Source organism: Bombina bombina, chromosome 7, assembly GCF_027579735.1.
Source record: "Bombina bombina isolate aBomBom1 chromosome 7, aBomBom1.pri, whole genome shotgun sequence".
Lineage (NCBI taxonomy): Eukaryota > Metazoa > Chordata > Amphibia > Anura > Bombinatoridae > Bombina > Bombina bombina.
Genome location: NC_069505.1, coordinates 171643630 through 171659994, shown reverse-complemented (window position 1 = coordinate 171659994; position 16365 = coordinate 171643630). Strand labels below are relative to the sequence as shown.

The window sequence follows — 16365 nt, the reverse complement described above, 5'->3', positions numbered from 1 at the left end:
ATCTCTTTCTGTATACCAAAACCCAATACTTTGAGAAAACGGTTGAAAAAAACAACAACATTTTATTACTTATATCTGCTTCCTCCCACTGGGAGTGTAATTTATTCTGCTGTCTGTTTATATACGACTAGATTTAGAGTTTTGTTGGTAACGACCCGCGTAGCTAACGCTGGATTTTTTTCCCCCGCACCTTTTAAATACCACTGGTATTTAGAGTTCACAGAATGGCTGCGTTAGGCTCCAAAAAGGGAGCGTAGAGGCATATTTACCGCCACTGCAACTCTCAATACCAGCGGTGCTTACGGACGCGGCCAGCTTCAAAAACGTGCTCGTGCACGATTCCCCCATAGAAAACAATGGGGCATTTTGAGCTGAAAAAAAACCTAACACCTGCAAAAAAGCAGCGTTCAGCTCCTAACGCAGCCCCATTGTTTCCTATGGGGAAACACTTCCTAAATCTGCACCTAACATTCTAACATGTACCCCGAGTCTAAACACCCCTAACCTTACACTTATTAACCCCTAATCTGCCGCCCCCGCTATCGCTGACCCCTGCATATTATTTTTAACCCCTAATCTGCCGCTCCGTACACCGCCGCAACTTACGTTATCCCTATGTACCCCTAATCTGCTGCCCATAACACCGCCGACCCCTATATTATATTTATTAACCCCTAATCTGCCCCCCACAACGTCGCCTCCACCTACCTACAATTATTAACCCCTAATCTGCCGACCGGACCTCACCGCTACTATAATAAATGTATTAACCCCTAATACGCCTCACTCCCCTCCTCAATAACCCTATAATAAATAGTATTAACCCCTAATCTGCCCTCCCTAACATCGCCGACACCTAACTTCAAGTATTAACCCCTAATCTGCCGACCGGACCTCACCGCTACTCTAATAAATGTATTAACCCCTAAAGCTAACTCTAACCCTAACCCTAACACCCCCCTAAGTTAAATATAATTTAAATCTAACGAAATAAATTAACTCTTATTAAATAAATTATTCCTATTTAAAGCTAAATACTTACCTGTTGTGGTATTCTGAGCTTCGTATTTAAGTAAACAAGTATTTGCACATTGGTTATAAAGGTTAGCTCTAAAATTAGAGCTTGTTGCTCTTTTTTGTAGTAATCAGAAAACAACTTCTATGTAGCCTGATTAAACAATATGAGACATTTAATATATGATGAATTTGTATATTAACTACTGACTTAAGTGTTAATAAATATAAGGAATATTTAATATAATATATATCTTATGTTCAAGATATATATATATAACCGGAGGCCACAGATGAAAAAGAAATACTGACAAGCTCAGAATCTGAATTGGTAGAAACAAATGATTCTTCTTACTTCACGCAATCACACACAGCCTAAAATATTTACAAGTTCAGACATTCCACAGACATACAATGTTTGTTCATATTGGATGTTGCAGGTAATAGGAGATGCCCAATAATTCAGTATGGTAACAAAAACAAGCAGGTAAGAAGTTTAAAGGCTTTAGCATTGTTCGTATACGTTACCACCTTGAGGACCGTGATATTTCTGTTACCGCATTGGAAGATCCGTGTTTGGAGAGGCAGCGTGTGTGAATGCGGCTTACTTCCGGGTAGCGGTGAAAAAGTAGATCCGGCCGTTGAAGGATCCAAAGTCGGTAATGACAAAGTAACGATTTGAGCATAAGAGATTCAAGACGCAGCTAGAGTAAACAAAGTAAACCACCTTGCACAGGATACAAGCAATAGGAGACCTGAGATAAGGAAAGCTACACCAGAGTAGCTAAGACTTCAATAATCAGGCAGTAAATGAGTGTTACAGGTAGTCCTTATATAGGGTGGAGACCAAATAGGAGGGGTTATAGTTAAAGGTATACCACATCTCCCCCCCTTCAAGGAAGCACCCCAGGGGTTTCCAAACTAGGTTTCTCAGGATAGCGGCGATGAAAATTTCGTAGAAGACGGGGAGTGCGAAGATCAGAATGAAGCTGCCAAGAGTTATCCTCCGAACCATAACCTTTCCATTTCACAAGATACTCTAACCTCTTCCTATGGATCCTAGAATCCAATACAGCTTCAACTTCATACTCCTCTCGATCATCAACGAGTATTGGAGGTGGTCGAGACAAGGAGAGAGACTGAGGTGAAGGAAGATATGGCTTTAACAGAGAGACATGAAAAGAGGGGTGAATCTTAAAATCCTGGGGAAGCTCTAATCTCACAGCATTGAGGTTGATTATTTTAGAAATCTTAAAAGGACCCAAATATTGATTTGCTAACTTTTTGCTAGGAACTGACAGTTTGAGATTCTTTGTCGAGAGTAGTACCAAATCTCCAATCTGATAAGCCGGGCTAGCAGTGTGATGGGTATCATATAACCTTTTTTGATAATCTTTAGCTTCCGAAAGATGTTTTTTCAGGATGTTAAGTCTTTCTTGTAGGGTAGTTGCGAAATCCAATGCTGAGGGAGAGTTCACTTGTTGAGAGGACAATGAAATAGTAGTAGGATGATATCCATAAGTAACGAAGAATGGGGATAGTTTAGTAGATGTAGAAGTAGTATTGTTATAACAGAATTCAGCCAAAGGTAAATAGGATGACCAGTCATCCTGCAGATGAGATATATAACAACGAAGATATTGCTCAAGGGTTTGGTTGAGTCGTTCTGTAAGGCCATTTGTCTGAGGGTGAAAAGCAGTCGAGTATCTAGAATCAATTTTGATTAACTTACATAGGGATCTCCAAAAATTAGAGGTAAACTGTGTACCACGATCAGTTATTATAACTTTGGGCAGTCCATGTAAGCGAACTATGTTGTCTAGGAAAACGTGAGCTGTAGTGAAAGCTGTAGGGAGACCTTTTAGGGGAATGTAATGAGCCAGTCTTGTTAAATGATCAATGACAACTAAAATAGTATTGTAATGGTGGGATTCAGGTAACTCGACAATAAAGTCCATTGATATGGTACTCCAGGGTTTGTCAGGAATAGGCAGAGGAGATAAAAGACCTGATGGTCTTTTGTGTGTTAACTTGTTTCTGGCACAGGTATCACAATGTTTTACATAGTTTGTAATATAGGTATCCATGAGTGGCCACCAATAATTTCTCCTGGTTAGGTCTATAGTTTTAGAAATACCTGGATGGCCTGCTAGTGTCCCGTCATGGGTTTGTTTAAGAATAGAAGATCTAATTTGTTTGGGGATATATAGTTTAGAATTATGATAGAAAAGACCAGTCTTGGAATCTTTTTGACAGTCTATTCCATGTGGTGGTTCATGTTTTAATTCTTTTAAGATCTCCTCTTCTAAAGGTGTTAATAAACCTATAATTTTTTCTTTTGGAATGATTTGGTAAATTTGATTATGAGTGTCTTGTTCATGTAATCTAGAGAGGGCATCGGCTTTGGTATTTAAATGTCCTGGTCTGTAGGTTAAGAGAAAATCGAAACGATCAAAAAATATAGACCATCTTGCTTGTCTTGCAGACAAGGTCTTACTTGTTTTTAGAAATTCAAGATTTTTATGGTCAGTATAAATCTTAAAAGGTAGCTTAGAACCTTCTAATAAATGTCTCCAATGATCTAGAGCACGTTTTATAGCTAGAAGTTCTTTATCTCCTATGCTATAGTTTTTCTCAGCACTAGTTAACATTTTTGAATAGAAAGCAATAGGATGAATCTCAGTCTTGTTCTTATCTTGTTGTGATAAAACTGCACCGATACCTGAGTCGGATGCATCTACTTCAAGGATAAATTCTGAATCAAAATCTGGCATAACTAGAATGGGAGCTGTAGTAAAATTTTCTTTCAATTTATTAAAGGCAAGACTAGCGGATTCGGTCCACTTAAATCTTTGTTTTTCACTAGTGAGTGTTGTTAATGGTTTAACGATTGAAGAGAAATTTTTTATAAACTTCCTATAAAAATTCGCAAAACCAATGAATCGTTGTACAGATTTTGTGGAAGTAGGAGTAGGCCAATTTAGAATTGCTGATACCTTCTCCGGATCCATTTGAATTTTGTTGGGACTGATGATGTAACCCAAGAATTTTATTTCTGTGACATGAAAGGAACATTTTTCCAGTTTAGCATATAGTTTGTGTTCTTTTAAACGAGTTAATACCCAGCGTACATGTTTTTCATGCTCTTGAGGTGTTCTAGAATAAATTAATATGTCGTCAAGGTATATTATGACACAAACGTCTATCAGGTCACGAAAGATCTCATTTATAAAAAACTGAAAAGTTGCCGGAGCATTACTCAGACCAAAAGGCATTACATTATATTGGAAAAGGCCATATCTGGTCCTGAATGCCGTTTTCCATTCGTGACCTTCTTTAATTCTAATCAAATTATAAGCTCCCTTTAAATCTAATTTGGTGTAAATAGTTGCACCAGTTAGACGTTCCAAAAGTTCAGGTATTAAAGGTAACGGGTATCTGTTTTTTATTGTGATGTTATTTAAAGCTCTATAATCAATAATAGGTCTTATGGTACCATCCTTGTTTCTTACTAGAAACATACCTGCAGCTGCAGGGGATGTGGAGTGTGAAATAAATCCCTTACGTAAATTTTCGTCTAAGTAGTTTCTTATATACTGGAGTTCCTCTTGAGAGAGGGGATAGATCTTACCATGAGGGATTTTGGAACCAGGTATTATATCGATAGGACAGTCAAACTCCCTATGAGGTGGAAGGTTTTCTGCCTCTTTTAAATTAAATACATCTGCCAAATCCTGATAACACGAGGGTAAACCAATATCAAGTGACGCTATGGTTTGATGTGGATAACAAGTTTGGGAACAAAAAGCAGAATCTAATGTTACCTTATTTGAAACCCAATTTATGTGAGGGTTGTGTTTCTTCAACCAAGGATAGCCTAGGATGAGAGTATGCTGATGAATGGTTATGAGATCAAAAGATAAATATTCAGTGTGTCCCTGCAATGATGTTACAAGCAGGGGAATAGTATGATGTGTAATAGGTCCTTGTTCTATTAATGAACCATCTATCAGCTTAATAGATACAGGATTTTGTTTACAAATAGTAGGTATTCGATTTTTATTTACATAAGTGGAATCAATGTAATTTCCGGATGCTCCTGAATCAATTAATGCCTTGGTTTGGATATTTTTCTGGTCCCACTGTAAAGAAATAGACAAAGTCATGTGTGTATCATTAGCTATGCTGTAAATAAAGTCACTGGTTTTTTTCTTACCATTCTTTTGTTTTTTCAACAAAGGACAAGTAGATACTACATGTTCTTTTTGAGCACAATATAAACAGAGATTTTCCAACCTCCTTCTAATTTTTTCCTCTGGTGGCAGAGGTCCTCTAAGTACACCAATCTCCATAGGGGTAGCACTGCCATGATCTTTGTCATGACTTGTTGTGACTTGGTAAGGTCTTCTATATGAGGTATCATTAGAGGCCTTTTCTGCCCTCCTTTCTCTCAAACGACGATCTAAAGATGTACTTAATTTAATAAGACCATCAAGGGTATCTGGGATCTCAAGACGTGAAAGTTCATCTTTGAGTGTTTCAGATAAACCTAAACGATATTGATTTTTCAAACTGATTTCATTCCACTGAGAGTCCTCTGCCCACATCTGAAACTCAGTGGTATAATCCTCCACATTTCTCTTACCTTGTTTTAAAGACCTCAATCTCATTTCAGCATTTATTTGAGAATTTGAGTCTTGATATAGACTAGTTAAAGCAGAAAAAAAATCTTGTAATGAATCCAGGATATTGTTATTGTTTTCAAAAAACCTATTAGCCCAAGTCCTGGGTTCACCTTGTAGGAAAGATATTGTGGTACAAACTTTAATCCGCTCAGTATGATAAGTCTTAGGTCTAAGAGAAAATAATAAATTACAGGCATTCTTAAATTCCCTGAACTCAGAACGTTTCCCTGAAAAAGGTTGTGGATAATTAATATGAGGTTCAGGTGGGTCATGAGGCTTTTGTGTAACAAAATCTTTAACTATAGTTTTCAGTGCAGCATTTTCAGTCTGCACTTCTGTCACAGCTCTTGCTAAATAATCAAGTTTAAGGTAAACATTATTAAACTCCTTTTTTATTTCATTAGGATCCATAATGTTTAATTAATTCAAAATTCGGTTTTTTGGGCCTGATTATTATGTGGTATTCTGAGCTTCGTATTTAAGTAAACAAGTATTTGCACATTGGTTATAAAGGTTAGCTCTAAAATTAGAGCTTGTTGCTCTTTTTTGTAGTAATCAGAAAACAACTTCTATGTAGCCTGATTAAACAATATGAGACATTTAATATATGATGAATTTGTATATTAACTACTGACTTAAGTGTTAATAAATATAAGGAATATTTAATATAATATATATCTTATGTTCAAGATATATATATATAACCGGAGGCCACAGATGAAAAAGAAATACTGACAAGCTCAGAATCTGAATTGGTAGAAACAAATGATTCTTCTTACTTCACGCAATCACACACAGCCTAAAATATTTACAAGTTCAGACATTCCACAGACATACAATGTTTGTTCATATTGGATGTTGCAGGTAATAGGAGATGCCCAATAATTCAGTATGGTAACAAAAACAAGCAGGTAAGAAGTTTAAAGGCTTTAGCATTGTTCGTATACGTTACCACCTTGAGGACCGTGATATTTCTGTTACCGCATTGGAAGATCCGTGTTTGGAGAGGCAGCGTGTGTGAATGCGGCTTACTTCCGGGTAGCGGTGAAAAAGTAGATCCGGCCGTTGAAGGATCCAAAGTCGGTAATGACAAAGTAACGATTTGAGCATAAGAGATTCAAGACGCAGCTAGAGTAAACAAAGTAAACCACCTTGCACAGGATACAAGCAATAGGAGACCTGAGATAAGGAAAGCTACACCAGAGTAGCTAAGACTTCAATAATCAGGCAGTAAATGAGTGTTACAGGTAGTCCTTATATAGGGTGGAGACCAAATAGGAGGGGTTATAGTTAAAGGTATACCACACCTGTAAAATAAACCCTAATATAGCTACAATATAAATTATAATTATATTGTAGCTATTTTAGGATTAATATTTATTTTACAGGCAACTTTGTAATTATTTTAACCAGGTACAATAGCTATTAAATAGTTCATAACTATTTAATAGCTACCTAGTTAAAATAATTACAAAATTACCTGTAAAATAAATCCTAACCTAAGTTACAATTAAACCTAACACTACACTATCAATAAATTAATTAAATAAAATATCTACAATTAAACCTAACACTACACTATCAATAAATTAATTAAATACAATACCTACAAATAAATACAATTAAATAAACTAACTAAAGTACAAAAAATAAAAAAATATTTACAAACATTAGAAAAATATTACAACAATTTTAAACTAATTACACCTACTCTAAGCCCCCTAATAAAATAACAAAGTCCCCCAAAATAAAAAAATGCCCTACCCTATTCTAAAATTAAAATAGAAAAGCTCTTTTACGTTACCAGCCCTTAAAAGGGCCCTTTGCGGGGCATGCCCCAAAGAATTCAGCTCTTTTGCCTGTAAAAAAAACCCATACAATACCCCCCCAACATTACAACCCACCACCCACATACCCCTAATCTAACCCAAACCCCCCTTAAATAAATCTAACACTAAGCCCCTGAAGATCTCCCTACCTTGTCTTCACCACACCGGGTCCCGATCGCTCCAGAAGAGCCTCCGAAGTCTTCATCCAAGCCCAAGCGGGGGCTGAAGAGTGACGTCCATCCTCCGGCTGAAGTCTTGATCCAAGCGGCGGCTAAAGAATTCCATCTTCGGGCAGAAGTCTTCATCCTATCCGTTCAGAAGAGTCGATCCGGACCGGCAAACATCTTCATCCAAGCCGCATCTTCTATGTTCTTCCATCCAATGACGAGCGGCTCCATCTTGAAGACCTCCGGCGCGGATCCAGCCAATAGAATGCGAGCTCAATCTGATTGGCTGATCGGATCAGCCAATCGGATTGAACTTGAATCTGATTGGCTGATTCCATCAGCCAATCAGAATTTTCCTACCTTAATTCCGATTGGCTGATAGAATCCTATCAGCCAATCTGAATTCGAGGGACGCCATCTTGGATGACGTCCCTTAAAGGAACCTTCATTCGTCGTCTAGTCGTCGGAAGAAGAGGATGGATCTGCGCCGGAGGTCTTCAAGGTGGAGCCGCTCGTCATCGGATGGAAGAACATAGAAGATGCGGCTTGGATGAAGATGTTTGCCGGTCCGGATCGACTCTTCTGCCCGGATAGGATGAAGACTTCTGCCCGAAGATGGAATTCTTTAGCCGCCGCTTGGATCAAGACTTCAGCCGGAGGATGGACGTCACTCTTCAGCCCCCGCTTGGGCTTGGATGAAGACTTCAGAGGCTCTTCTGGAGCGATCGGGACCCGGTGTAGTGAAGACAAGGTAGGGAGATCTTCAGGTGCTTAGTGTTAGGTTTATTTAAGGGGGGTTTGGGTTAGATTAGGGGTATGTGGGTGGTGGGTTGTAATGTTGGGGGGGGTATTGTATGTTTTTTTTTTTTACAGGCAAAAGAGCTGAATTCTTTGGGGCATGCCCCTCAAAGGGCCCTTTTAAGGGCTGGTAAGGTAAAAGAGCTTTTCTATTTTAATTTTAGAATAGGGTAGGGCATTTTTTTATTTTGGGGGGCTTTGTTATTTTATTAGGGGGCTTAGAGTAGGTGTAATTAGTTTAAAATTGTTGTAATATTTTTCTAATGTTTGTAAATATTTTTTTATTTTTTGTAACTTAGTTCTTTTTTATTTTTTGTACTTTAGTTAGTTTATTTAATTGTATTTATTTGTAGGTATTGTATTTAATTAAGTTATTGATAGTGTAGTGTTAGGTTTAATTGTAACTTAGGTTAGGATTTATTTTACAGGTAATTTTGTAATTATTTTAACTAGGTAGCTATTAAATAGTTATGAACTATTTAATAGCTATTGTACCTGGTTAAAATAATTACAAAGTTGCCTGTAAAATAAATATTAATCCTAAAATAGCTACAATATAATTATAATTTATATTGTAGCTATATTATTGTTTATTTTACAGGTAAGTATTTAGCTTTAAATAGGAATAATTTATTTAATAAGAGTTAATTTATTTCGTTAGATTTAAATTATATTTAATTTAGGGGGGTGTTAGGGTTAGACTTAGCTTTAGGGGTTAAAAAATTTATTAGAGTAGCGGTGAGGTCCGGTCGGCAGATTAGGGGTTAATACTTGAAGTTAGGTGTCGGCAATGTTAGGGAGGGCAGATTAGGGGTTAATACTATTTATTATAGGGTTATTAAGGCGGGAGTGAGGCGGATTAGGTGTTAATACATTTTATTATAGTGGCGGTGAGGTCCGGTCGGCAGATTAGGGGTTAATAATTCTAGGTAGGTGGAGGCGACGTTGGGGGCGGAAGATTAGGGGTTAATAAATATAATATAGGGGTCGGCGGTGTTAGGGGCAGCAGATTAGGGGTACATAGGGATAACATAGCTGGCGGCGGTGTGCGGTCGGCAGATTAGGGGTTAAAAAATTTTAATAGAGTGGCGGCGATGTGGGGGGCCTCGGTTTAGGGGTACATAGGTAGTTTATGGGTGTTAGTGTACGTTAGAGTACAGTAGTTAAGAGCTTTATAAACCGGCGTTAGCCCAAAAAGCTCTTAACTACTGACTTTTTTTTGCGGCTGGAGTTTTGTCGTTAGATTTCTAACGCTCACTTCAGCCAAGACTCTAAATACCGGCGTTAGAAATATCCCATTGAAAAGATAGGATACGCAATTGGCGTAGGGGGATCTGCGGTATGGAAAAGTCGCGGCTGCAAAGTGAGCGTTAGACCCTTTCCTGACTGACTCTAAATACCGGCGGTAGCCCAAAACCAGCGTTAGGAGCCTCTAACGCTGGTTTTGACGGCTAACGCCAAACTCTAAATCTAGCCGACTGTTTTTTCTATAGCCAATACATACAGTGATGGTAAACTTTCCATGTTTTAAAATCAGGTCCGGAATCTAAGAGATATTTTATATGGACTTTAATTGATCAGTTCTAATAAAGATGTGCTTTTTAATCTAGCTGTGCCAGGCTGCCCACTTCAAAACTCATACATTTTGTGAGCTAACGGTTTGAACTGTTCTCCAATCTACGCTCTAGCCATACGGCACTTTTTTGTAGCTAGAGTGCTGATTGGAGAACAGTTCAAACCGTTAGCTCACCAACAAATATGAGTTTTGAAATGGGCGGCTCGAGTGGGAGGTATTAGAATGGCACAGCTAGATTATAAAGTAAGTTACAGCACATCTTTATTAGAAGTAATCAATTCAAGTCCCTGTAAAATATTGCTTAGGTCCTGGACCTGATTTTAAAACATATCAAGTTTACCATCATTTTAAGTAATTACATTTTCAATACAGGTGTGGGATACCATAGTCAAACGCTGCTATTTCAAATACAAAAATACAAATAAAGGTTTCACTTTACATTTAATTAAGTATTTAATCAGATAATATAAATAATAAAAAAAAAATGTGCAAATTACTTTCAGGCTTATCTTTGAATATATAATTGTGTTTAGCATTTTAGTATCTCTTTAACCCCTCCTCATGTTCCTTATTTAGCACCAGCTGCTAGGAGTATAGTGCAGCTGCTAGGAGTATAGTGCAGCTGCTAGGAGTATAGTTTTTTTTGTTACTAAAAGGAAGAAAAGATTCTGTTGTATTAAAGTGACATTCTAATGTAGTAATTGTATTCTCTAATTTACCTGCGCATGTCATTTTAGCATTAGCGACTTCAAGCTTACTTTGGGCTAGATTACGAATGGAGCACTATTTCTTGGTTCCGCTTGTGCGTTAACTTCTCTAGACGGAGGCTTTTTGTGTGCGTCGGTTGCGCTTGTGTTGTTAAAAGTAAAAAGGTTTGTGTGCAAACTAAAAAAGTTGAACTTCCAATATCGCGACTACATTGAAGTATTCTCCCATAGACTTCAATAGAGCGTGCAAACTGCAGAAAAAACCTAACACCCAAACTCGCGCACTAACCCGACCGTGTTTATTCAAGAGCGCTTAAATCGGCATGAATTATGAATTTTTCACATTCCAATGTTTTTCACATAAATGTTTTATTTATTCAAATATATATATAAATATAAATATACAATTGACCCAGCACTCACTCTTTATCTGTTTATTTACAAATAAACATTGTATTTATTTGAAATAATATCCACTCAAGCACCCTCAAGTTCTTTGGAATGGAGTAAGAGTGCTCTTAACAGAATCTATTTGGTAAAATAAATATATATACCTACTTATGATTATATATATATATGTGTGAAATATTTACAGTACATGTTTTCAGGTATTTACCTGCAAAGGGCTCCAATGCACACACACACACACACATATATTTTAATTTTATTTATTTATTTTTGGAACTTTCTATTTGTATTTGACGGAGCACCTGGGCAAGTGAAGAAAAGTTACACTAGGTGATGAGTGTAACTGTACTGGAGTGTAACTGTACATTTACATATATTTATGTTGTGTTTTATGCGTGTTAAATTTGTTTGTGCACGAGAGAACGCGTTTAGTTTCAATTCAATATACACGCTATTGCTTTAGTGCGAAATGGGCTGAAAAAACATGATATCACTTGCGTGCTACAGTTAGCGCACCACTTGTAATCTAAACCCTTTGTGTTTAACTCCTACAAAGGTTTTAAACGCATAGGGATAGTCCTCAGGGCCTCAAGCCTTACAGCTCCCTTGCTAACAATTGGAGGGTTTGTGTGACTGACTGTGTCCTGCTCAATAGATGCAAGGCTTGTGACTCCTGATCTGGACTTTACCTATGTGTTTAACCCCTTTCCAGAGGTTTAATACATGGTAAATTAGACTTGGTAATGCAAAAATGAGACACTGTAACAAATTAAAGCCTTTAATGTTTCCATTAAAATGTCACTTTAAAACATATTGGTTTTATTGTAATTGTTTTGCGTTTAGCTTTTTAATTGGAAAATCCCTTATATGTTCTAACTTTGTAACTGATTTCTACAAATACAATTCCACCAAAATTCAAACGCATTTTCAGAGATTTAATTGCAGCTGTTTAAGATAAAATCTACATAGTGATATGTAAAGTCCTATTTGTTAAGCCTATATGGTAATGGTATTAGAATGTAATTGTTTTTCTTCTATTATTTTTCAGCAATAATATTTTGGATAATGGAATTGTGACTGCAGAAGAAAACGAGGTTGGTGTAAGAAGTATGAGCATATAGTTATCAGCATTGCTTGAACGGTAGTCATTGAATACTATTTTAAGCACTTTATTATCATAAATTCAGTCAAAGGAGTAAACATAAAATATAAGCAAGACTAATTTAAAGAGACAGTACAGTTCTTTGTATTTTATAGTATATTAAAGGGACAGTCTAGTCAAAAATAAACTTTCATTATTCAGATGAGGCATGTCATTTTCCAGTTTACTTCTATCACAAATTTTGCTTTGTTCTCTTAGTATTCTTAGTTGAAAGCTAAGCCTAGGAGGTTCGTTTGCTAATTTCTAATCCCTCTAGGCTGCCTCTTTGCTCAGGGCATTTTGACAGTCTTTCACCACTAGAGGGTGTTACTTCATGTGTTTCATATAGGTAACACTGTGCTCACGCACGTGGAGTTCCTAGGAGCCAGCACTGATTGGCTAAAATGGATGTCTGTCAAAATAACTAAAATAAAAGTGCAGTTTGCAGAGGCTTAGATACAAGGTAATCACAGAGGTAAAAAGTATATTGATATAACTGTGTTGGTTATGCAAAACTAGGGACTGGGTAATAAATGGATTATATATCTTTTACAACAATAACAGTTCTGGTGTAGACTGTCCCTTTAAAAGGTATTAGTTTCTATTGTGAGGCATAGTGAAACTGATTTGCATGTGCTGTGTGTAGTGGTTGTATGCAGGGGTGGAGTGACCAATCTGGTAATCAGTCACAGACCGAGGGCATGAGCATGCCTTCATTCTTCAGCTGTTTGATTCTACTGCGCATGCCTTCATTCTTCAGCTGTTTGATTCTACTGCGCATGCCTTCATTCTTCAGCTGTTTGATTCTACTGCGCATGCCTTCATTCTTCAGCTGTTTGATTCTACTGCGCATGCCTTCATTCTTCAGCTGTTTGATTCTACTGCGCATGCCTTCATTCTTCAACTGTTTGATTCTACTGCGCATGCCTTCATTTTACAGCTGTTTGATTCTACTGCGCATGCCTTCATTTTACAGCTGTTTGATTCTACTGTGCATGCCTTCATTCTTCAGCTGTTTGACTTTACTGAGCATGCCTTCACTCTTCTGTTTGATTCTAATGAGCATGCCTTCATTCTTCAGCTGTTTGATTCTACTGAGCATGCCTTCATTCTTCAGCTGTTTGATTCTACTGCGCATGCCTTCATTCTTCAGCTGTTTGTTTCTACTGCGCATGCCTTTATTTTACAGCTGTTTGATTCTACTGCACATGCCTTCATTTTACAGCTGATTGATTCTACTGCGCAAGCCTTCATTCTTCAGCTTTTTGATTCTACTGCGCATGCCTTCATTCTTCAGCTGTTTGATTCTACTGCGCATGCCTTCATTTTACAGCTGTTTGATTCTACTGCGCATGCCTTCATTTTACAGCTGTTTGATTCTACTGCGCATGCCTTCATTCTTCAGCTGTTTGATTCTACTGAGCATGCCTTCATTATTCAACTGTTTGATTCTACTGAGCATGCCTTCATTCTTCAGCTGTTTGATTCTACTGAGCATGCCTTCATTCTTCAGCTGTTTGATTCTACTGTGCATGCCTTCATTCTTCAGCAATTTGATTCTACTGCGCATGGCTTCATTTTACAGCTGTTTGATTCAGCTGCACATGCCTTCATTTTACAGCTGTTTGATTCTACTGCGCATGCCTTCATTCTTCAGCTGTTTGATTCTACTGAGCATGCCTTCATTCTTCCGCTGTTTGATTCTACTGAGCATGCCTTCATTCTTCAGCTGTTTGATTCTACTGAGCATGCCTTCATTTTACAGCTGTTTGATTCTACTGTGCATGCCTTCATTCTTCAGCTGTTTGATTCTACTAAGCATGCCTTCATTTTACAGCTGTTTGATTCTACTGCGCATGCCTTCATTTTACAGCTGTTTGATTCTGCTGCACATGCCTTCATTTTACAGCTGTTTGATTCTACTGCGCATGCCTTCATTCTTCAGCTGTTTGATTCTACTGAGCATGCCTTCATTCTTCCGCTGTTTGATTCTACTGAGCATGCCTTCATTCTTCAGCTGTTTGATTCTACTGAGCATGCCTTCATTTTACAGCTGTTTGATTCTACTGCGCATGCCTTCATTCTTCAGCTGTTTGATTCTACTAAGCATGCCTTCATTCTTCAGCTGTTTGATTCTACTGAGCATGCCTTCATTTTACAGCTGATTGATTCTACTGAGCATGCCTTCATTTTACAGCTGATTGATTCTACTGAGCATGCCTTCATTTTACAGCTGTTTGATTCTACTGAGCATGCCTTCATTTTACAGCTGTTTGATTCTACTGAGCATGCCTTCATTCGTCAGCTGTTTGATTCTACTGAGCATGCCTTCATTCTTCAGCTGTTTGATTCTACTGCGCATGCCTTCATTCTTCAGCTGTTTGATTCTACTGAGCATGCCTTCATTTTACAGCTGTTTGATTCTACTGAGCAGGCCTTCATTTTACAGCTGATTGATTCTACTGAGCATGCCTTCATTTTACAGCTGTTTGATTCTACTGAGCATGCCTTCATTTTACAGCTGTTTGATTCTACTGAGCATGCCTTCATTCTTCAGCTGTTTGATTCTACTGAGCATGCCTTCATTCTTCAGCTGTTTGATTCTACTGAGCATGCCTTCATTTTACAGCTGTTTGATTCTACTGCGCATGCCTTCATTCTTCAGCTGTTTGATTCTACTAAGCATGCCTTCATTTTACAGCTGTTTGATTCTGCTAAGCATGCCTTCATTCTTAACCTGTTTGATTCTACTGAGCGTGCCTTCATTGTACAGCTGATTGATTCTACTGAGCATGCCTTCATTTTACAGCTGATTGATTCTACTGAGCATGCCTTCATCATACAGCTGAAGATTCTACTGAGCATGCTTGAAATATATATACTGTATAAAAAAACTGAAACTTTATTAAAATATATTTTTTTAATGTATGCACCATAGTAATTCCAACACCTTATTGCATGTACATAGTGAAAATTTAAATTTAATGGAGAAAAAAAGAGTTTTGACAAAGGAAACTTTATTTTCAGGAGGAGCCAAGTTTTGAAAACAGACGACCCTTGAATCAGGTAAACAAGTATTATATGTGATAAAACACAAAGACACCATTAAAAATAGCTATGCTTCTGTAACAATGTATCTATCTATCTATCTATCTATCTATCTATCCTTCTCTCTCTGTCTATGTTTATAAAATGTGTGTATATATATATATATGTATGTAACATGCCAGCATTGTGTTAATGCTTGCTCTCCTACCCCTTCCCCCTTCTATTTGGATTAATTTATAAAATGTCCCTCACCATCATATACGTTGTGTTTTAGCTTATTAATAAGATACAGACAACTGTAGTACACAGTCCAAGGAAAAATAATTAGGACAAACTGCATGTGTCAGCATGCTGTGATAAGATTATTATTTGTTTTAAATTAAAGTTTTTTTATTAAGGTATTTATTAATACAATATTCATAGCATGACATCATAAATATTATCTCCACAATATGAAGACAAACATTTGTAGAAAGTAGAGAAATAATACTAAAGTAGGCTCACAATTTACATATCACATTACAGAAATAAAACTCCTAATACTTGTCATAGACTAAACAAGAGGATCATAATATGCGTGGAGAACTATGAAATCTATTCTTAGGACTAACATGGCATACCATAATTCTAGTATATCACACTTTAACATGCTGCAGGTCTTGCAGTGATACCTTAGGTTTTTATTTAGTGTAGAAGGTTACAGTAGTACCTCTTTATCATGATGTACTGCCTAAGAGAATTATACTTTAAACTAAACTACTTAGAGTAATAACATACTATCTAACTGAGAGGTACAATTCTTTACTGTAGTATATATAACACTAATTGTTAAACCTCCCAAACTGGACCGGGTCACTCTTGAACCCTAATGGAGGAATATGAAACTGGGGAGGATGAAAAGGGAATAATAACAGGTTGTAAGACAAGTTTCCTCACTTGACTTAGGAGGTAACTCGTGTATCTAATGAAACATATAGATTAGAAGAGGAAAA

At 37.2% G+C, this 16365-nt stretch overlaps 1 protein-coding gene across 1 annotated transcript in view; it reads left to right on the top strand.

Annotated features, from left to right (window-relative positions):
• The window catches only part of LOC128666040 (solute carrier family 13 member 1), a 135003-nt gene that overhangs the window by 64292 nt on the left and 54346 nt on the right, over positions 1-16365 (top strand). Inside the window, exons 6-7 of the mRNA XM_053720405.1 lie at positions 12233-12278; positions 15353-15391. Coding sequence (XP_053576380.1) covers positions 12233-12278; positions 15353-15391 — 85 coding nt within the window. The remainder of the gene's footprint in view (positions 1-12232; positions 12279-15352; positions 15392-16365) is intronic.